Source organism: Perissodus microlepis, chromosome 11 (genome assembly GCF_051167445.1).
Source record: "Perissodus microlepis isolate ML-2025 ecotype Zambia chromosome 11, ASM5116744v1, whole genome shotgun sequence".
Classification (NCBI taxonomy): domain Eukaryota; kingdom Metazoa; phylum Chordata; class Actinopteri; order Cichliformes; family Cichlidae; genus Perissodus; species Perissodus microlepis.
The window spans coordinates 33,527,398-33,551,875 of NC_140471.1; the positions used below are offsets into that span (position 1 = coordinate 33,527,398).

Below are 24,478 nucleotides of genomic sequence, written 5' to 3' on the forward strand. Positions count from 1 at the left end.
AGTAGGGAAAACTGTGCATTCCCCAACCATTTGTCAAGTGGTTGCTGGAGGTTGCTGGCTGGTTGCTAGGTGAAATTGGTTGAAAAGAGGGTGTTGCTCTAAAAGCCCCCCACATGGTTGGTTTGCCCTAGGTTGCTTTGGTTGCTAGCAGACTGCTGCAGATGCTAGCAGTTGTTCTCCATAGCCCATAACAACTACTCAACAAGTAGTTGGCAAGAGTTTTTGCAGAAAAATTGACTTGAATAATGAGTTCAATTAATTCCTAGTGGAGAAAAATACTTTATGCAAATTTCAGTATCTCAAGCCATGGAACCTGTGCTAGTCGTATGACCTGAGTCTGGCAGTAGGTCAGTCTACTATATTTATTATATTTATTTAAAATTTTATGAAGATATTTAAAGTCTCCAGAGTTTTTCACTTCTCTGGTGAAACATGCTAGCGTGATCCGGACAGTTGAGATTATCTATAAAACACAGGGAAACGGTAGCTGGGTGAAACACTAGCAAACACACTAGGATGTTGAGCCTGATTATACGTGTTTAACATTGGCATTGTAAACATTCTACATGATTTTGTAGAATCTGTTTTTAAGTGACCAGAGTTTTGGTAACAGATCCTTCGCCCAAAGACTAAATCAGAAAACTAGCCGAAATGATGCTTATTTTACTCATTCTATTATAATATTAGAAAAATCTCAACGTTTAAACTCTGCATCACATCGTAGCACACATTGAACTTTTTGAAATACTTTTTCTACACATGAATGAAGATGAGATACATCACATGGCTAACATTAGCTGCTGGTCAGCACTGTGAAATGCTAGAGGCCTTGAAGTAAATTAAGACACTGCATCACTGCAGTTCCATCAGTGTGCTGTCTCTGACATAATCTTCATACATTTGGAAGATGTAAGTCATGAAGCTGGTATCCTCTTTTAAACTATTTCCTGTTTGGGTTTTCCTCTTCCATCAGACCCCAGCGGCTCTGTGCTTTACTCTGACACTGGAGAAAAAAGCCAGCCAGAGTAAATAAGAGTCATAATTCATTAATCTAGGAAAGTGAACGCCTCAGTAACTCTGAAACACAGATAATTAACCTGATAACAAGTTAGTGCCTCCTTGCATATTTTATGTCCTGAGAATGGAGTAATGAAGTGTATTATTATGATTCAATGTTTTCTGCCTGTTAGGGTCCTCTAACATATTTTGCGTTTTTCTCGTGCTGCTAAGATATGCATCTCTTGAACAGTGAATTTACACGTTAGGATAGAAAGCATATCAGCTGCGCGCTCTACCTTCACTGCCTCACAGCTTATGCTCAACCACTTTGGAAAACAGACAACTTTATAGAGGTGAATGCTGTACTTTTTGGATTTTGGTCTCTTGAGAGCAGCTGGCAGTATGACATCAAAGCAGCACCCCGTTTGTTGTTAGCAGCTAATTACATCAAACAGCCGTGCAGCTTAGGGCTTTAGAATTGGTATCCATTCCTGCCGTCTCCATATTTAGCAACTTCTTTGAAAAGAGTTTCTGAATTCAGAACGAGACAGTCTACGTGTTGCAGGGGACCATCTCAACCTCATTAACAACGTGTAAATGTTTGACAGCAATACAATAAAGGAGACGGACTGACAGATATGTGGTTGGATGGGAGGATATAGTGACAGTGACAGCCTTATTTACAGCCTCGAGACAGAGCGGCTAGGTTGTCATGTGTGTCTAATGAGTATAATTATTCTATTTTTTTAAGACTGACCTTTTGCCCTGTTTTTTTTTTCACTTTAATTTTGTTGTGCCGCTTTGAATTCTACATCTTTTATTACTTTAATAATACTGAGCTGGCTTAGTTTGTATTAGCTTCATTATAAAATGTCTCACTGAATCAGGAAACGACATCCAGGGTTGAAATATGGAATCAAGTTTTTTATTTCATTTTTCATTTTTTACTTAACCTTTATTTGTACAGTTGATCTCTCTTGTAAATGAGACACTGAGTCTCATTAAGAGCTGTTCCCACATGGGTCTCTAATGGTCATTTGAGGCTGCATCTATTGCAAGGGATCCCCAATAGACTCACATGTTAATATACTCACCTTTACAGCAGAAATGAAGAGCTAGGTGCACAAAGTCAGGCTTTGGTTGCTGCACGGGTGGTGGAGGAGGCCATGCATAAGTAAAGCTGCAGCCCTCTTGGTCAGGTCTCTCTTGAAAAAGCGATTTTCGGTCTCAATGAGACTTCTACCTGGATATATAAATTATATATATGGAGGGAGATCATTTGAGTGACAAGTGGATGTTTTCATAACTTGTTCAGGGTTCATTTATTCTGAAATATACTCAAAGCAGTTGATGAGTTTTTCTTGTACACACATTTTATTTTAAGTCAGTATTTTTTTAACTCAAAATTCACATCACATACCAGAGTAACCAAGTTAAGAAGAGCTAGTAGTAGCTGACAACTCCCTAGCTCTGCTTTAGGCTTAAAAAATGTCCAGTGGCAGTGTCAAGCTAGTTGTGGGCATATTGTATATAGAGTTTATAGTTAGAATCCTGATGATTTGTTTATGCCCTGTGTTTTCCTTGATGTTGAAGTCTTATTTTTATAGTAATGTCTCACCTGGATCGATGGATGTTTTTACTTTCTATCTAGCACTATTAAGGCAACATATAAGCTAGACTTGTGACATTTTTTAACTTCACTTGGTAATGTTATAAATACTGAAAACTACTCAGCTATAGTTTGTTCAAGGGATGTTCACTCAGAACTGAAGCTAGCAGTGCTGTAACTGCCAGAGACCTTAAAATATCAGGGAAACGTCATGCAGCAGTGACATAAGTAACCGTTAGTGACATTAAGTGGGCAGGCACTGGGTTAAACTCACCTAAACTTTAAGGCGTGTGATTGAAAGGACCAATAGAAATGAAGAATATTGCTAAATACATAGCAAGTTATCCATGCAGCCAGAACCTGACATATCTAGTAACCAGCTGTCAGCTGCAAAGTGATGTGCGACATGTGCCATGGGTCTCACTTGTTGACGGGGCTTTAGAATAGTGACACTGAGCATGTCACCATACTGATGTTAGCATGCAGTTGTGCCAACTGCATGAAGAGCAGCTAGCATGCATAAAGTTCTTACAATATTTTCAAGTTAGCTTTCAGAGACGTTGTAGTGAAAGCTTATAGCCTTTATCTGTTTCAACCAAGTAGGGTTCATAATATGTTATAGTAAATTTGTGGTTTTAGCATGAAGTCAAACGCTAACCTACTGTTATTCAGGAAGTGATCCTGTAATTAATCTACATATTAATATAAATCATTTGTTAATCAAAGCTGCTGCCAGTTGTGTTTGCATTTGAAGTAAATTCATTGATTCAATTAAGAAAGCAGAGTAATCCCACAGCTATCATTCTGGAAAGTTTCTTCACAAGATGCCTTGTTTTCATTCTCTCTACCTGTTTGTTATTATTCATAACATGAATTGATTTGCAGCCAACAGAAAAATGACCTGCTAATGACAAAGTTTTCCCCCCAGGATTTTTTCAGCAGCTGTGTGATTATGCATGTCCATTAACATTTGACACAGAACCCTTATTTATAAGCACTGCCAGAAGAAAGGCTTTAAACAGCCACGGGTTCATTATACTTAGGTTATTTTTGTTCCCTTTGTGATGTGTATATTAATTTACAGGCAGCTTTTGACCCCTGCTTTACGCGTGTGGGGAGACCAAGTCCCTAATAATTCACACACAGTGTGCAGTTATATTTTGTGAGGTCTTTATGCCACCACAATATAAAAATACATCATTCAAATTGGATATTCCCAAATTAGTTCCAAAGTCTGTTTGTGTTAGACAGATAAGTCCTTTCTTTCAGAAAATCTATGTGAATATAAAACTCAGACAGCTCCTTACAAAATAACCTGAATAAAATGAGATTGGGATTGTTACAAAGTTACAAAGTCAAGCTCTGGCAACTGAAGAGCATCTGCCGTGCTTACAGGCAAATAGCCTGAAGGCAGGAAGAGCGTGGCATTTTTTACCCTGGGGGAAAAATGCTCAGAGCATCAGCTTAAAATCTCACAAATGTGCCTGATTGGAAACTTCAGAGCAGTGGTAATGCTGTGTAATCCACAGCAGATTATAAATGACAAGTTGACATTTTTGAAAGTACAACGTGAATTTCATTCTGATATTTTTTCAGTAAAACACGGCTGTGCTTGGAGTAATGACCCATACCAAGAAAACCATGCATAACAAGTATTTATCACCAGCTCCCAAAAGAGCAAAACTAAATTATGGTGAAATAAGGAGTTATGAACAATGAGACTGGCCAGGAGTCAATATTATACAAAGGTTTCCAGAGTGTTTATCAGATTATATATTAAATGATTGTTTAGGAAGCCTGGCACAGATGAAACCATCTGTCAAACGCTGGTGGAAAACCAGTAATCAGGTCAGATTACTGGTCAGTAACCAGTAATCATAGAAATTCCCAGTATTTCTCATTTTTGTCTATCATTGTGTTCCAGTTCTATACTTCTATTAGTACACTTTAACTACTTTCTATTGCATATAGACCAAGTAATGCCAAGATACATTAAAAATCACTGTCTGAAAAAAAATGACCCTCATCTTTTTGACCATTGTCACCCATACATGGGTGAGGAAATATCATTGGCTTTTGATTGGCTCTTTGGGTACTTTAAGGTACTTTTAGTATATTTCATGTTGTCAACGTGAACACGTGTATGCACTAAAAATATAGTGAAATGGGGCAAGATACATGTCTTAGTAACAAAAGAGTCCTTGTGGATTATTTTGAAGCAAGGAGATCCGTAACTTAAATTCCAAGAGTTACTGGGACGTGAAACCACAAGTACAGAGTAGACTGTTGTTGACTTTGCCCCAAAAAAGGTTTGAAATTACTTTTCCTAGTATATGCTCAGTCACCTGACATTCATCCAAGCAGAGGTCATAAAAAGGTTGGACGACCGCCGTGTGTGACTTACAGAATTGTTATGTAGATTTTTATCTATGATTTTATCATCTATCGCTCTTATAATGTTTGTGATCTTTTTAAATTGCTGACACTTTCATATTGTGGTAGAAGTAGCTCATGATTATTTTGTGATACACTAGTTTGATTGTGTGGTTGTATGGTTGGATAACTAATGATTTAATACATTTCCAAACCACAGAATATTGATAAAATATCTTAGTACATAGCATTAATAAGGCTTGCATATCTCTGAATTGTTTACCTATATGTATAGTTCCAATTTACTGACCTTCATGCATTCACCATTCTCATATTTAGACAAGTTTAACAATTAATCGGTACCATTAATATGGTTTCTCTGTTTTGTAGTTCAAAGACCTTCTGCTTTTTGCATGAAGCAATAAACCCGTGTATACTTATAAAAGTACAGGTTTGAAGTTTAGCATGTTAACCAACCTGTTTCACTGATTGTTGAGCTGGACTTTATAAATTGCCAGCCTTTGTTTTTAGCAAATAAATCGCTGTTCATGTTTCTTCAGGCCTCGTGTTCTAAGTGCTATGTTACCTTGACAGTCAGGTCGGTCCCAAGGGATGCGCACTGTGTCCCCATGCTACTTCTAAAGAAGGGTTTCCATGGTGAAGCTGGATGAGAAAGCATTAAGTGGCATTGTTTGCATACGCATGTGTATGTGTTTGCATCAATGAATCGCTCAGCTGGTGAAAGTGCCGGCCGGTGTGGCCGCAGTGTTTGTGGAGACCTCGCCTGATCACAAGGTCGATTATATTATAGCTGTATTAAATTTACAGATTCTAAGCTGCATACAGCTCCAATCTTATGACGTGCATTAAAGATTCATTCACACTGGGGAGCTTGCTGCAAACAGAAACACACATAAGCCTATATCCGCACAAACGCATGCATAAACACAGCATACAAATTTGCACTACCTCCCAGCTGGAACCAAGGTGGGGGGGCCTGAGTTTGTTTACTAAAGAAATGACAGTAATGGTGTTGACGAGGAGTTTGCTTTTGTTACTTGTATAGCTTAAGCTATCTCTAGAGCCACAATGAGGATTTGTCACCCGGTTGTGAGACATTGAGCTATTCATATGCATGACAGTCAACCTTTACTGCTTTCTAAATTTGGGCAAAGCCAACAGAGGCAGAAAAAAGGGAGAGAGACAGAGAAAGTGAGAGGCAGTGAAGATGAAATTCCAATAAGTTTCTTTTTTTAATCAAACTGTGAAAGAAACTCAGAAAAGAAAAAGAATTGGTGTTTGTGGGTGTGTTGGCACAGGATGCATGCATGTATTTCAATACAGTTTCATTTAACTGTATGTAGGTTTTGACTGAAAATCTCAGAGTTCCAGTGAGGAAACAGATTCACACATTTGGGAGCACTTCAGTGTCTTTGGGCATGAGACCAAATACAAATGCACTCAGATGGCTCATGCTTCACACAAGGATTCACTATCACACAGACTGGTTTGATTGAAGAGTAGATTTTTAAAGGAGTTGCATTAAACTTGTTCATCATGACCTGCAAGTGTCTAAAATGACTTGATTGGATTATCCTTTTGTATGCGTCAATATCGCAGCGGGCACACAGGTAACAAATAGTCTGACAGTAGTGAGGAAGCACAAATGTTGCTGATGTTTACGGTGGTTTCTGTGAGAAATGCTGTCTCCCACATCAGCTTTAGTCACAAAAATGTAGTTGCATAATTGCCTGTACACGCATGTAATTCCCAAAAGGATGGAGAATCAATCCATTCCACAGCTGTCAGAAAAGAAAAATGGCCACTTTCAGAATTTCTCTTTAGCTGGGTCCAAAAGAGCATTTACAGAGTCTCTGAATAACTCCCATTTGGCTTTATTAGCATAGCAAAAGATGGAAATGAAGGGATGATATTACCGATCACAAATTCATATTTCATATAAAATACATATTATTGTATAAATAAAGTTGTTGTATTCTTACCCATATGTAGTTGTGACCCATGTATCTGACACTCTATGGCATTCCAGTCACTAAGCTGCCCACCCTCTGTTCCCTCCTCACCAGCTGAAGTCTGCCTGGTAACCCAAAGGTGCAGACCTGCCAGCTGTCATGCATCTGGCTCTATGGGGAAGAGCCACATCCAATCCGCACGCATTAGACACTGAAATCCCTTTCTCCAGTTGTCCCTCGCTGTGAATGTCCACTCGTCCTGTTTGAAATATGGATAAGCTGTCAGCGGTTTGTCTCCAGCTCTCTGAGGCGGCACCTGGCATGCATGTTTAAATCATGTCAGCAGACATGACCTGGGGCATGGTCACTTTCCAGCTCGCCAGCAGTAAAGTGGGCTCACTCACATTCACTGGTTTGGCTAATAGCGCTGAGAAAGGTTAAATATTCACAATATGAATTTTTAATGTAATAATAGCAACTAGATTAAATGTATTAATAAATACATTTGGAGTCAGAGATACAATTCAGCTGTTTGTAAACGGGCTGGTTCCACAACACACACAAGCACTACTGTTCTACTCCTAAGTGCTTTTCTATCTAACATTCACACGAACACATCAGAGGCTTGGAGTTCAGCGTCTGGGCATGCTGGAGTGGAGCAGTCAGGGATCGAACAACCAGCCTAATTAGTAGATGACCTGCACTACCTCCTGAGCTACAGCCACCATTGTAAACTACCAACATGTCTTAGACAACTCCTACAGCTCAATTAACATCTCAGCTATTGATTCACTTGTTCGACCTGTTCCAAATAGTTGCCTTGTTGCCAACAGATCATAAATTATGCAACATTTTAGCTGTTTACAGTTTATAATTGAGTCAGCTAAGAAACACCACATCTAGGAATAGCTATATGTAGGGGCGAGAAAAAAAAGCAGTCAACAGAGGCAGAAAAAAGGGAGAGAGACAGAGAAAGTGAGAGGCAGTGAAGATGAAATTCCAATTCTTTTTTTAATCAAACTGTGAAAGAAACTCAGAAAAGAAAAAGAATTGGTGTTTGTGGGTGTGTTGGCACAGGATGCATGCATGTATTTCAATACAGTTTCATGTAACTGTATGTAGGTTTTGACTGAAAATCTCAGAGTTCCAGTGAGGAAACGGATTCACACATTTGGGAGCACTTCAGTGTCTTTGGGGATGAGACCAAATACGAATGCACTCAGATGGCTCATGCTTCACACAAGGATTCACTATCACACAGACTGGTTTGATTGAAGAGGAGATTTTTAAAGGAGTTGCATTAAACTTGTTCATCATAAGGAATAGCTATAGGTAGGAGCGAAAAAAAAGCAGTCAAGGCTACAGAGGCTCTCAGAACCACATAATTGGTTTGTGCCTCTGAAATTTCACTGTACACTAACTGATCAGAAGCAGCAAGCAAACAGATAAAATGTCATCAACACCCTGATGTAAAATGTTTTCCATTTTTTATCGTTTTCCACCTGAAAAATGGACACAAGTTACATTGCTCTGCTACCACAGTGAAAACTGTCTTTATATTACTAATATGTTTATCTACTAATTTAACCAACTATGTCTTGCTAGACTGATACAAAAATACACAAATATTAATTAATTTTCTTCTTTTTAAAGTGTATCCATCATCAGTTGAAAAATGAAGACATTAGGATACGTTGGCGTGGACAAACATGTGGATTTGTCCAAAGGGGACATAGAGGTGGAGTCAGCTATGGCTCCGCTCCACTCAGAGTCCCAGAGAACCACAACGGTTAAAACGGCTTGCACATGAAACAAAAGAATGCCTTCTGCCAAAAAGAAATAAAATCTGATGTCTAACAGATGTGATAGACTACAAAACTCAGGCCTATTTCTAGTCTTCTGCTTAGTTTGCATATTGAATTGTATGGAAACAAATGATAAATGGAACGTAGGGTTAGAACATTTTCTTTTTAATATAACAAACAAAACCTTTAATGAGTCTGTTAATTTCAGGTTATGACCTTATACGTCTCACCCTGTTGTTTTCTAGATAGTAACTCATTTTTGTGTTTGCAGCAGTGATGCGCATGAGTTTATTGGAAAAACATCCAGAGTGCTTTCTGTTCCACTGTTTGCTTGATTTAATCACCGTGTGTCTGAAATCAATCCACAAGAGCAGGTTTCCGTACATGCCGATGAATATTAGGAACAAGCAGCTTCCGAAGTGACTTGATGCAGGCGAGGACCTCGCATCTACATACAAACACCTGCACGGCAAACACTAAACACTCAGCACTTTAAGTTCCAGTCTGTGTGTGTCAGCACTGTCTACACCCACTAGGTGCCTGCTGTTGATCCTCTCCTGTATCATTTGGATGCTGGTATCGGCTGGTGCGTTTCACTCGCTGTCACCTTGCCACTCCAGCTATCTGACTCTCCCCTGCCATTTGCTTCTTTGTCTTTTAGCCCCGACACTCACTCCCTGTTTTTAGTGCAGCTGTATTTGCATGTCTCGCCCCACGACCTTGAGTGTGTGAGTCACAAGGGGATGGAGAACAATTTTACTGAGGCCGCACGGTGGTTTTTTGCAAGTGTAAACAACTTATTCTCAGTCGGCCCGCTGGCTGCTCAGCTCAGCTCTCAGTCAATAGGCACAAGATAATGTTTATTCGTGCACGCAACCAGCGCATTCCCCTGACGGACTCAACGCCCCCAGCAACCAGCTCCTTCTCTTCCACTTCCCTGGTTCTCGCTCTCTTTCTCTCCTCTGCCAAGAGTCTGTTTGCATTATCACCAGAGACAGGCTGCTCCCTGTAGAGCAACGAGACAGAAACCCTGTCGATCTCACCTGAATGATCCCTGTTGCATTTGCAGAGAACCGACATCAGTCCGTAGTGTGTTACACCTTCCAGAAAGGTTTCTTTGCAGCAATATGCCAAGCAGGATGGGCCAAAGAATTAAATAAAGTGCAGGAATGGGGAAAGAAGGGGGATGATGGAGGGAACAGAGGAAGAGCAAAGGCAAAGTGGCAGGAGGGGGTTAACACTGACCACGTCTGCATTTGAAAGATGTCTTCAATTGTGCATGCATGGGTCCAGAATGGGTTTTGAGGGTGGTAGAAATAAAAGAGAATGTCATTCTCCACTCTATCTCTCCCTGTGTCTTGCTTACTTCCTTCTTCTTTTTCTATCTCCCTGTCCCCGCCTTTCTCCACAGGCTCTCCAGCCACCTCTCATCCCCCTATTATTAGGGCCCAGTAATGAAATGTGGAGTGTCTCGTATTGGTGCCTGGGCCCCAGCAAACTGTATTAGTGTGTAAATGGTGTAAGAGTAATGAGAAAGCTCTCAGGCCTGCTGGGAAGACTGGACCACGAGGCTCGTGTTTTGTCTGTGTGTGTATGTGTGCCTGGATGTAATGTGCATGTGCATCAAGTGAATAACAAGAGACGTTGGGTGGAGAGGGGTCCTGGCTCATGGGGGCCAGAGTGGTGTTTCTTTCTCAGATGCCAATCCTGCAATTGTTAGCCTCCAACAGAAGAGAAGCTTGGAAAATCTATTTGGTCAGGAGCACACAATCTGAAAAGTGGCCTAAAGCATCAATGTCAGTGTCTCTATGTGATTCATTCAGTTTAAGTCTTTTTAAGGTGAATAATGCAGGCTTAGCAAAAGGATTTATGCTTTGTTCCTTAACGCCCGGCTTCATTAAATTGGTTGCTACATTTTGCCATCGCTAAAATATGTCCACCTTTCTTAAAGCAGCGTTTCTCAGTCCTCTGGACACCAAGTACATCTAGTTTTTAATCCTATTTAGCTATAATTAGCCTCTGTTTAACCGTCAAGCATTAAGACCAGCAGGCTCTGGATCCTCGTAATGTTTCATCTTCTTTTTTAACGTCCCAGAAGGGGAATACCTGCTCCTTTCTTCAGCACTGTCTCCTTGCATAATGCATAAGTGCCTAATGCTCATACAAATGGCTAGGACCACTGGCTATGTAATAAAGGGTTGTGTGTGAATGTGTCTGGCTGATATCATTCCATTTCCGCTGGCCTGGAGGCCCTAACGGAGAAGAGACAAGACAGACACGCTCCATCCAGTAAATACTCTTTTCATGGCTTTACTTTTTTCCCCTTCTCTTTAGATTTGCTGCCTAAGTCAGTGGAAAGTGTCTTCATCTTCCAGGAGGCGAGCGAAGGTGAGCCGAACACGGCCACCCCGGCGTACGATGCCATCGTTGTGGAGCAGTGGACCGTCATCGATGTGAGTGGAGGGATTTTTGCTTTGTCCTAGTCACAGGTTATGTTCTGTCTGTCACTAGTAGAGGGGAATTTATGCTCTTGTACATTTCATACATGTGACTGTTTTGGAATTGCAGATTTTGATATTTTAAAGGATGTACAGTCACACATTGAAAGCCAGAGTCCAGTCTGTGCCCCCCTCTCTAAGAGTATAGTCCTTTAGCAATGAAATCAGCTATCGCTTAGATATCGTGTCCCTTCAGCCAACCGTTTCCTTACAACCCAAAGGCAAATCGGACAAATCTCAATTTATGGGACATGTGTCGCAGTCGCTCCCCTTATCAGGAGCAAACAAGCCTTTATCTACGTGATGATTAGTGTCTCTCCTCAACAAGTTCCGAGCTGGAAATTCATTTCTGTCTGGAGTTGAAGGATTTGTGGCCATTTCGTTGCCTTTCATCTGTATGTATGTGTGTGTCTGCATGTATACATGCTTGCGCATGCAGCTGAGTGTGGACGAGCTCGGTTTTGTGTGTCTGTGTTTTCAGATGCTATCTCTGTAATTGAATTTAGACTTTTTGCAGCCGGTAGCTGTCCAAGTGTGAAAGGAGACTTTTGTCCCCCAAATGTGGCTCTCTGATTGACCAGCCCAGCACCGATGGCCATATGTGCCACTAAAAAGACTCCTGCAGTCATCTGGCAGGAGCAGTACAGCCTCCCCTCGTCTGGGTGAATGGTAATACTGTTACAGCTTAATGGCTTTCAAGACTTCCTCAGACACATTAACCGAGAATGATGCCAAACTAACGCCCAGTTTTCCACGAGATCCAATCACCTCCTCCACTGGGACTTTATCAAAAACCGTTTCACCCCACCGATCTGCACCATGCCAAATCAGATTGACAACACACTCTGTCAGGGCGATCAGGGCTGCACATCATCCCCATTATTTGTGATAACTGCCGAAAATTGATATGCAAAGTATCCTCACAGCTCATTATTGTTTCGGTGCCAGGATAATTAAAATGAAAAAAAAAAAAAGGCTGAATGTTGATTGAAGGTGTTTTTCTTCTTCTTTATATACGTCAATTTCTTTTCCCCTCAGTGCTTAACATACTTATTTATCCAAAATACTGACAGGTTGTAGGATTTATGAAGCTCAGAGAAAAAGAGTGATAAAACAAATCACTTCAGTGAGGGCATGTGACCATTTATATTGTCATTAAGTAGGAGTGTATCATCTCAGGAATGTCAGTGCTCATCAGTGAAGGGATAAAAATGTCTTTAGTTTCACTTATGAACGAGCTGAATCTGGATGTGAGTTGGATGTGAAAACTGAGCTTTTAATGCTATATCTAAACCAAAGTGCAAATAGTAGACCCTTTTTTCTACACCATTAAAAGTAGAAAAACGAGTCTACTATAGTAAATGTAATAATAACAAAAGTCATGCAATTTTAAAAATAATTGGGGAACATATTTTCAGCATTTTCTCATTCAAAAGCATCAAATACTGCCACTGTCAGATGTTACAGAGATACCCACAAGATTTTCTTTGGCATTGTGGCTCGCTCACCGGGCAGCAGCGTTGGACATCGAGTGTGGAAAAGCGCTCATTAAGAGGATGGAACGACAGTAAGTTAGATTTTTGTGAGCCAGGGTGATTCATAAAATGTTAATTTCAGCATCCAGAAATTATAAAAAAAAAAAAAAAAGTAATAATAAAAATAAAATATTCAGTCATTTGTTACATTATGTTTGTGAAAGCTCAAACTCACTGTTTAGTTCAGCTGGAGCAAAGATGCTACAAAGAGCGCATTTGGCCAACAGGATCTATAAAGGAGAAGCAAAAGTCATAGAAGGTTTCAGTAGGTGGACTTGCTGAAGGATCATTAACAGATGCCTGCAGATGACTCCGAGGGTCTCTCACCCAGCTGTGTGTGACGGAGGTGATAGTTGGTTATCAGCTTTGACTCTTCAGTGCTCATCCCGTGGCTACTGTACAGGCCTCCCATGATGCTGCCGCCTGTGCCTCTTGGTTCCCCCATCCATATGCAGGTGCAGGCATCCCGCAGTGGAGACTGCAAAGTGACAGGGATCAAAAAAGCCACAATAGGGAGTTAGGCAATCTATTCAAAAACTATGGGGCCTAACTGCCTATTGGAACTTACCTCTTTTTTTTTAGTTATTTGTTTTTAATTAGATTTTTATTATGTTGTTAAAATAGCCGGAACAATGACACTAAGAGGCTACCAATTAAATGACAAAAAAACGTTTGTCTTATAAGGACATTCATTTAGTTTAATGCAGTTTTAATAAGAAATTATTTGACAAAAACAGCTGTGAGAGACAAACAAATATTCATATGGCAAAATATTCTGACTTCAAAGCAAATTAAAGGAAAGAGAAGAAAACAACCAAGAACAATAAATGTCAAACTGACAAACTAAGACGTAAGTGCTATGGGAACAGTTTCTGTTAAATGACAGCAGAGCAGCGCCTTGAGGGAAACGGCACAAAAAACAACAAAATGCATCCAGTGACAATCAAGAGAAATAAATTGAAAGCATGCGTAAAGTGGGTGAAGCATGTAGACGTGCATAAAAATGCCATCGGTGCTAAAAAGCTCCTGCAGACATTTCCTTTAGCAAACAGATTTTGGTCAGGTGTCTGATGCATACTTGTTTCAATATGAGCAAAAAAAAAGACTCAAATATGAAACATATGGATTGTGGTGAAGTGTCTGAAAATGAATAACTCATCAAGAGTCTCTGGTATGAAACTCCAATTAGGACCAGTTTCTCATCTCTCATGTCCTATGGGAAAATCAATACAGACACTGCCTCGAAACAAATGTAGTGAAAGCCCTCCTTTCTTTCACTGAGCTTCACAGGAGCAATAACCAAAGAAAACATGTGCATCTGCACACTTCAGTCAAGGTTGGTCTTAATATGTTTGCTCGCCATGAGTCACTGCAGGAGAATTTATTTATCAAGAGGAACAAAGTGCATTAGCAGGACAGTGTTGTGCTTCAGTCTTTCTGTATATAGATAAAGCAGGCAAAGAGAACCAGAGCCACAAAAACACCTGTGCGTGTGTGTGTGTGTTTTATTAAAAGATGAAGTGATATTCAGCTTAGTGGACCTGATGTGTATGAGGAGTGTGATGTTGCTGAAAACCTTTCATACCTCTTAAAATGTTTTTTTAAATAGTGCCATTATCCACTTTAGCTTAGCTGGACACAGTGGTAGGTCTATTATGATGCATGCATGTTGTGCAACAAGTGATATTTTAAATTCTCAACATGGTACAAAGATTTTATGGATAGCTCTAAGATGCTGTGGGGAAAATATTTGTTAGATAGTACATGCAAAAATGTTCTATCTAGCCCAAAGGTTAAGCCTTTACAAAATATCATATTTATATTAAATATGGAAACTGAAGTGGGGAAACAGAAATGGGACATGTGATGCAGCTGCATTTTTTTCCTTATATCCTCCCTACCTTTTTTTTAAATTCAGGTCCAGCAGTTTTCAGTTATGTGATTATTGCCCAATGCGCAGTCACATGACCCAAATGTGCAGGTTTTTTGTGGTTCTACAAAAGCACAGAAAACTATTTACACCTCTTTAAAAGGAAAACTATGACTTGAAAGGTCTGAAATCAATATGAAGCCACAATAACTGACATTCGTCTTGAAAGGATCATTCTTAAAGGGTCAATTTACCCAGATCCCAAAAGAACACATTGACCTTTTTCACTGGTATCCAATCATGCACATAATGTTGGTTTTATATGCTTTGCTAGTATGTGGTCCAATTCAATGAAGGTGAAGGAATTTGAACAGTACAATTTCTCCAAAGGTCCAACTATCAACATAGAAAATTGAAATTACACTTCATGGTCACATACAGTACACTGGAGCTATAAGAGAAAATTTGTTTTTGCTGCTGACCCTTTGAAATACCTCTTAGCAGAGCAATAACATTGGCACGGATGTTTGCTACTCTAATTAGGTGCAGCAGAGATGCAGAATGGCTCTGCTACTCCACCTATAATCACAGCAAAATAAATAAATAAACCTTTCGAAGGAATTATTACTTCTGTGCAGGGGTTTTCAGCGTTTCATACATAACTTAGAAAAATGATAAGAGGCTCTCTGGTTACCATGAGAAACTGCCTTCTTTATGGATATTATTAGTACTGCAAGACGATAAAACACAACTGTGTTCAGTGGCTTTGCTAAATAATTTGAAGCTGAAAGAGCTCATTTTTCACAGAAATAGTTGTATATAAAACTGTAACTATATGTATTTTCATCTAAGTTCCTTCCTACAGGTATTTATTGGTAATTATTTGATCTATGCCCAGTTAGTAATTTCTACATGTTTAGACAATTTCTTCCATTTTGAGGTGTAAAACAGGAGATGGTCTCTGTGTTCAGTAAACATGTAAAATCTAAGTCGAATGAAAAACAAGTTTTATTCTCTGTCTTTCTTTTTTATGGACCACAGGGTGCTGCAGACATTAGCACTGCTCTGTTTCCTTCAGGTAATTCTGTCTCGCAGTCCAAATGCATGCTTGTTAAGTTAATTGGTGACTCTAGGTTGGCTGTAGATCCAGATGTGAGGTGGATAAAGCTGTTAGTTGTCCTTACAACCAGACTATGCTGTACAAGCACCCTATCAAAAGATGATTGTTTACCGCTATATTAAGGAATAATGTAACATCTCTGACCAGATATTCAAAACTAGTCTTTGTAAGGTACAAATTAGAGTACAAATGAGCAAGCCTTGGCAAGTGCAAAGTGCCATAGAGTGACAGGCTGTACCACCAACAGTATAGTAAGAAGCTTTATTTTTGTTTGATTGATTTGTCCATTAATTACAGGGGTGGCGGTTTGATTTCCACCCCCCCTCCTGCCTGCCTGATTGTCCTTGGGCAAACCAATGAACCTTGAGCAACTTCCCACTGCAGGTCAGCACCTCAAATAGCTCCCAGTGGGACGACTCATTTTGAAACTCTTTGTCAAACTTATCTAAGGTTTAAAAGCACTATATTTGTGCAGCGTTTTTACCATCTTATGTGTCTGACTTAAGATTTTAAAAGGATCAAACAACAGATTTTTAAAAGCTGGTTTTTGTTTTATTTTTTCAAGAAAAGAAAGCAATCTCGAGCACATACCATTTGTAAACAGTTTTTGTTATTCCTTTTGAAAACTATGGATATCATGGTACAACTGCCACTGAGTAAAATGTTCTCTTCGCCACTTCAAACACTGATATTGCCTGCTTGCTCACGCCTTGATCCCAACAACTCCTAACCCAAAAGACAAACCAGAAAATCTGCAGGGGGACTTTAGAGAAAGTGTCTACTCCTACAGAAAAACATTAAAAGTTAATATCAGTGAAGTTCAAATTCTAGGAATGGCAGTCCAAAGCCAAAGGAAGCGAAAAGGAGCTTAAGAGCGCCAACATTGTTGTCACTCATTCCAAGAATTCACTTGCATCCCTGGCTTTGAAGAGCAGCGCTTCACAGACTCCAGAAACTAAATGATGTCTAAAATGGGATTAGGGCCCCACATCACAGCATCAGTATGGCAGTAAGGAATCTTTGAAGAAATGGTTTTAACACATCTCAGAAACACACACACAAACACACACCTATTGTGTCTGTGCTCAGTCACTCCTATCGTCTGGCAATCAGGTGCACACAAAATCCATCTCCACCGAGTTCAATAGTTTACGTTTCACATTTTATTTGTTCCGCTCGTGGTCATGGACTTTATTTCGATGGCCCTAGAAACAAAGGATACAGATTTTAATTATAAAATTACATACTAAAAACATCTGATTTGGTTTATGTTCTGCGAGAGCTGTGGCCTATGGCCTGGATGTGTACACGTACTTCAGAGAGGCGATCGTTAATGTGAATCACCTCTCCATGATATCTCTATTTCCTCAGACTGAGGTGAGAGAAGAGCTGACCTACATAGAAGGAGAGTAATTTGCAGTGTTCCTGCAAGTGAGAGGTCGCACCCGCTCCGTCAGGCAATGTGTCGATGATGCTGATAGCTGCAGGACAGAGGGAGAGGTTTGGGCTTATAGGGTGCAGTTTCTATAAGGTATACAAACAGTAACATGTACCATGTAACAAAATGATAGCATTACTAAATGCACCAAGTACTATTTCAACATCTTTGTATTTTTACTTACTGTTTGTATTGCCTGGAGACTAACCAATGATCTCCTTGCTTCCATGAAACACCTCTCTCCCTTTAAATTTCTCAGATGGTTTCCTTCAAATACATTTCGTATCTCTATAAGCCCCCAAAATGAAGGACTCAGTTGTAGAGTTTTCTTTTTCTTTTTTACTTACCAATTAATGGTCTCTATCACATTGAAGCGTTATGGAAAACTTAAATCAAGCACATTTTGTTCAGGTCAGCTTAGCCACAATCCCAGCAGATTTACTCATCTCAGTGACAGCCCACATCAGCTGAAGGCTCAGTTTATACCCTTCTACACACCCAGTCTATACTTCTCTGTAGTCAAGTCAAGACACATTTATTTGTACAGCACTATACAGATAATCCAGTGTACCTTCCAGAGAGATGAAGTGGAAAACAAAGAGACATTTAAAACATCTATGCATGTCACGATATGTCACTGTCACATGTCACATGCACTGCAAGAGCTTCTTCCCCCGCAGTCAGAGCCCTCAACTCACTACCACCAAAGGACTGATGTACACATACACCTCTACAAACACGTTACAACACTCACCAAAAGACTCAAAAACAACAAAAACTTTCACAAATCCACTACAAACTGGATCTGGGAACAAAATGCTTATTTGCACACTCAGTCACATAGTTACTGAACATACATCTAAATTATACTACATTTGCACATTTTGCATCTTGCACATGTCTTCGTCCTGTCTCGTGTACAATATCCTGACAATAACTTGAACCTGGTGTTTAATGCCTACTGCACAATCCACTTTGTATTGTCTCTGTCCTGTCTTTGTTTATTGTACAGTTAGTATTGTATAATTATTATTATAGTATTGGATAATTAGTAATTAGTACGTTTTGATCCCTTCATTTTACCAAAATTTAGCATGTTATTTATTTGTAATTCCTAGTTTTATATCTTATGGAGATATATCGTTTATATACTTATAAACCATGGGGGGCTTGGGGTGAAACAGCACACTGGTTCGGTACGTTGTATACTGTGTATACTCTTGTATTGACAATAAAGCTCTTGAATCTTGAATTTTGAAAATAATCATGATAGAAAAACAACAACAACAATTAAAAGTAACAAAAAAAAACAAGACTAGAGTTGCTTCTCATGCTCACAGATGGCTAGTTATATATATCTGGTGCGCTAATGTCTGCTGTAGCCCAGGTTGTTTCTGCTGCACCCTTAAAAAAAGCAATGTCAAAGTGGTGATTAAACTGTGGGAGAACCCCGTCCTCTATGTTGTGTCCCTGGGACAGCTGTTATACTCTGCCTTGTAATGACTAAATCTTCAGACCATATGTGAACACAGGGAACCATCCACTAAACAAATCGAGGATTAAGTTGCAGAGGAAGTTGGTTCATTGATCAGCGACTTCAAATAACACATTTTAAGCCCAGATTTAAATTAAATAACAGTTTAGCTTTCAGGTGTTTGTTTCCATAAAAACTAAAAGGCACTTCACCTTGTTTTGGTCTAATTCTTGGAATATATATGTAATTAGGTGCAAGTCCATTTAGTGCAGACTTATTTTTAAAATCTGTCTTTTGAGAGACAGGACATCGATCCAGAGATTTGGGAAATGGAGCAAAGTGCTCGATCTTTTAGAAGCTTGTTGAAATTCTAGCTGCAGCATTCAGATGAGCTGTAAACAAGTTTTTCTGTGTCAGCTTTAGACACACTATTTAAGCCTGTTGAGAGTCGCAGTGCATGTGCAAGCCACTGTGCAACACGTGTCAACCCCAGCTACTACATTTTAGTGTAGTTTCGATCCATGTCATATCTGTTTCTACTGATGCCTGCTGACTGTACTGTACTGTTCTTTACTGTGGGTCTATTTCAGTACGGCAGGTAGATGTGCTCCTGTGTGAAAGGGAGGTCCTAGAGCTGAAAATGCTGCCAAATAATGCAGATAGAAATCTGTTGCCTGTACTGTTCCTAACTTAACTACAACTTCATAAAAAGTGGCTCCACATCAACCAGCCATAGCAGCGAAAGCTTCTCAGGTGATTATATATTCAGGCCGTACAAATTGGTTCAGTTAGTTATTTCTTTCTTTTGGGGAACCATGCACAAAAGCAATAGCGTCTAGGAGAAGAGATGCCCTGTTTCAGATTTACCAATTAGCTCAATAACCTGTATTCAGTTCAGTTTTATTTATACAGCACCAAATCACAACAACAGTCGCCTCAAGGTGCACAACAGCACTCCCTCATTTAATCTTCCCAACTGCGATATCATAAATAATAATTAGTTAAATATCAAATACATTTTAAGTACTTTCTACGCAAGCGTAGAGCTGCCACCCGGGCAAAAGAAAAATAGAGCTCTATCACGTTATAACGTGAAAAGTTTATTGTTCTAACAAAATACTTTTCATTTTTGTACAACATAATATCACGTTATTACAATATACATAATTATCATGTTCGTACAATATAATATTTATATTGTAAGAACGTGAAAGGTTTTTTTGTTATAACGTGATAATTATGTATATTGTAATAATAATGATATTATGTTGTACAAACATGAAAAGTATATTTTTAGTACAATAAACTTTTCATGTTATAATGTGATATAGCTCTGTTTATCTTTTGCCTGGGTGGCAGCTCTACGCTTCCGTAACTTTCAGTAAATTTCACTGATAACAAATAATTTCACTTTCACATTTTTAATTGTGGGATTTTCCTTGTAATACCAGATTTGTCTCTCACCTCTGCCAATATATTGTAGCATGAAGGGGTGATGAGAATAGAAAAAAGCATTATAGGAAAATAGGTGTCAAGTTCAAAGTGTCTGAAGTATCGGAAATTAATCCCTTCTGATGTGTTTGTACGTGTCTGAGTTAAGTCTAAACCTTCACTGTTTGTTCCTTTCCTCTCCAGTTGTCTAACTGAACAGAAAAACAGCGATGCAAAGAGAAAAACAGCCTTCCCTATCACAGTTGTTCTCTTGACCTCTCTTTTTTATAACATAAATTAATTGAATCTGCTTCTTTTAAAGCTGATGGCTTTTCTGATCTTAGACTGATTTTTAATTGTCGGCTCCAACCATCAAATGGCCATATTTTCTGTGTCTTCTAAAGTGCATAATAAAAGCCCTCACTGACATATGATGAACACTAACATCTGCACCAGCTGATCCTTTGTTTGCCCAACCACCTCATCATGTGTTATCAGGTTACATGGCCTAGTCTTGACTCAAAAGTAGGCTAATGCCTTGTAAAAGCCAAAGATTGAATGCACTCTGTAAGCTTTATTATTGTTGCAGTAATCCAGTTTTAAGCTCAGGAAAGGTTCCCCGAGGGACAAGGGAGGAAAGGAAGAAATAAAATTATAAAAGTAAATGCACATAAATGATAACAGTAGAGTAATGGCAAATAAAATCAATTAGGTAATATTAAAAATATCTTGTTTACCAATGACAGATAGTATTGTTAAAGACTGTGTTGCACAGTCACAAGTAGTACTAAGTGGATCTACTGATTATATTCTTTCATAAATGTATGTTTAGAAGGTCAAAACTGAGGTTTGAACCTCAGGAAAAATTAAAAGTTGAACATTAGTGTAAAAGTGAACGTGAAACATGATTTTCTGTCTGTTAAAACTGCATCTTACACCACACCCGTAACGTCATTAGGTTGCCTTTGTAGGTCTTGAAAATGGGTCATTACCTCTCAGCCATCAATGTTGCCCCAGCTGGCGTCACCAATGCCCCAAAACACCCTGTTTGCAAAGGTGAAATACATCTAACAAAACAGCATTATGTGGTGCCTGAAAACACACCGGACATGTGACGTGCCTTAATAATTGCACTTTGTGTAGGCTCAAACATAACAAAGTGGACACAATGTGCCTGTTTTATTAGCACCAATGGGTCTGTCTGTAGACGTACACTTTCTAATGTCACAATGCGTTTTTATGATTTGAATTTTTTGAAGTCTTTAAAGACCTCTTGCCTCTACTGGAGGAGCATGGTTGCATGGTAGCTTTTCCATTAGCAAGCTGAAAAATTGGACATGAAAAGCATCTAAGACCAGCACTCAATACGCTGCTATTCAGTGTTTTAACACTGAAGACAATACCTTTAAAAATCAGCTAAAATATTAAATATTTTACTTTTGCGATGAAGGCTGCTGACACTCAGAAAAGGTTGTTGCAGGGCTTTAAAAAGTGGATGCTGAATCTTCTGTTGCTGTGACAACACACCGGGTTGAACGAACCTCTCAGGAGCTGCAGAATCTGAATGTCTTTTTATTAAATGGTATTTGCTTCATTATTACTGGACTGAGTCTGCAAGCCTTTTGACCTCGATTGCCTTCAAATATAGTCAGAGACGGTGAAAAACAGAATTATGGGCTGTTATGTTGTTCAGAGTCAAGGGTTTAAAGAAAAAACAGCCGAGCTGTGTTTGCGTACCACTGATTCACAGAGTGCACGTTAAACATCGAGCTGATGTGAACCCTCGTCTGCCGCAGGCCCAAAAAAAAACTTTGTCTAAAGGTCTATGTTCACAAAAACTGGGCAGTATATCCCCATGCCTTGTCTGAGAGTGGTAGAGGGGAGGTTAAACAGCAAGAAACCAGCTTTTAAAGGCTGAGAAAGAGAAGGACAGAGTCCTTCATTCCTGCTAAGATAGCCCAGCTACCCTATTACAGGATAAGGCGTAAATGTTTTTAGAAAAAAATGGATTTAATTTTAACTAGCTTTGACCATGGCGGTTAAAATACTTCTTCTCTGTCCTCTGACTGTGTGGCCCTCCTTTATAGTCACACTCAGATAACATCGAAGGCAAAGATGGCGGTGTGATTGCTTTGTTTTTCAGCCTCACAGGTTGGTGCTGGAGTGCTGATGCAGCGAGGTGGCCCTGCATAATAAGTCAGGGAGAGCAAGAGCCACACTCCAGGGACTGTGATTAACTTTCACCCACTCCAAAGAACAGCAAGCCATTACAGAAAAATTATTTCTCAATTTACTTTCTGGGCAGGCTTTGAAAGAGAGCCTGTTTCTGGGAGTGGTTCCAACATAAACCACCGAAAAATGTAGATGCACCGCTCCCTGTAGGAACTTAGAAAGTAATGCTTGTGTAAATAATGTCTGGAGCTGTGTCTTGTATCCGAACGATTAGCTCTTTATAACCTACAGCTTGATGTGTGGCTGCTTTAGGTCTGTTTGTGCATGTTGCTTCACTCTGATCAATAAGAATCTCTGGAAGAAAAATGCAGAGTTGCATAATGGGATGGGTTTAAGTGTTTTTGCTTGAAGTCTGTCTCATAGAAAACAATGAGCATTGTGTGCTGATCAGTCTTTTTGTCAGTGATGCGCTCATTCTTCTGTATGATTACCATGAAATCCAGTCGCAGTCAGCAGGGGGTAGTAGTAGTAATATAGTCACAGCAGCTGGAATAGTTATGTAAATTATCCAAGTTTCTAGATGTGGAATTATAATTAATCAGCTGAAGTTATATACACAGATTGTATTAGTCGAGGTAGTGGTAGAGGCATTAAAAGTATCAAAGTAATAAACTATCAAAACACTTGAGCTGAGTATTTTTAGTTATACACAGTGTGCATTAAAACAACAAATGCTGGCCATAAAAGCTAGTCAAATAATAGCATTTCAGCTGTAGCAGCTGTATTAATACTAATAGTAGTTCATGTAATAGTGGTTGTTCACATTTAGGGGATGTGGCACAGCAGAATTGGTTATCTAGTAATCTCAAAGTTGGTAGTTTGATACCTGGCTGCCCTTGAGAAAGACACTAAATCCCAAATTGCTCCTGTTGTATCCACTGGTGTATTAGTGTGAGCGTGTGAAAGTTAGAAAGTGCTGCATGATGTCTGTCTAAACGGGTGAACGTGGCTTATACGAAAAAGCACTTTGAGTGTTTAGAATAGCGAAGCAGCAAGTAAGTGCCAGTCCATTTATCATTCTCATGGTTGTTTCTTTTATTCATATTTGTGTGCGATTATCGCACAATAAGTTAGTGTTTCATGGTGTGTTAGCATTGTGATCCCTTAAAAGCTGAGCTGTTACTTGAAACCAGCCTGTACTTTTGGCTCAAGGGGATTACTTTTACTTACTCTGACCTCATTATTTAATAACCTGGTTATGTTTAATGTGAGTATCCACATTAAACATTGGAAAGAAAATTTGAAAGCTCAGTAGATCACATTTAAGCGTTGGTCACATTTAAGAGTTATTTCCCAAAATATGAATGCTACAAAACAAAATCAAATTCTTACAGTAAATATACCTTGACGATAATGTCTTCTGCACAGTGGTCACTTTTTACTGTGTATACATGTGTGTTACATCATTATATAATGTAACCATTGTATGCCACCGCTCAGAGAAATAGACCCAAAAGCAGAACAGAAAACAGGCAGGATAAAAATAAAGTCAAGTACGCCAGGTAAAAGTCTCTTACAGGGTGAAAAGCAAGCTGGCAGCCAAGAAAAAAGAGGCAATATGAGCAAAAAAAGTAAAAAAAAAAAATACAAACAGATGAGGAAAAAAATTGCCATGCTGAGGGAAAGTGCATAAATACAGTCTAACAAAGGAGGGAAATGTTGCCGGTGTATATGCAGGGACTAATGAGGTAAGGCATGCAGGTGAACAGAAAGGTGGGAAAGTGTGGAAGGTAGGAGTGTCAGGCCTGAAATGACATGTGAGTCAGTTCATGATAACAGGCAAATAGACATAAATGAACAACATAACAGCAAATCAGGACAATTACACATGAAGTAGACAACTGATAAGAGCAGAAGAACTAATATTATGAGTCCTCTCATTCACTACAAGTGTGACTGTTGCGATTACTTACATCACAGTTATTTTGTGAATACAGAAAAATGCAATCATATCTACACAGCCTAAAAACCCATTATATAACATAAATATTCATTATACAGCATAAATATCTTAAACATGCATCATTTCACCTCCTAGGACCTGGCGTCCACATATGTGGACATCACATTTTGGGTTATTTAGACCAAAATAGTCAATTTTGCTCAACAAGGGCCTGATAT

General features: G+C 39.2%; 1 protein-coding gene across 1 annotated transcript in view; it reads left to right on the forward strand.

Annotated features, from left to right (window-relative positions):
• rftn1b (raftlin, lipid raft linker 1b) overlaps positions 1-24,478 on the forward strand; it is a 121,775-nt gene that overhangs the window by 84,078 nt on the left and 13,219 nt on the right. The window contains exon 7 of the mRNA XM_084944295.1: positions 11,094-11,212. Within this exon, the coding sequence (XP_084800421.1) occupies positions 11,094-11,212 (119 nt within the window). The remainder of the gene's footprint in view (positions 1-11,093; positions 11,213-24,478) is intronic.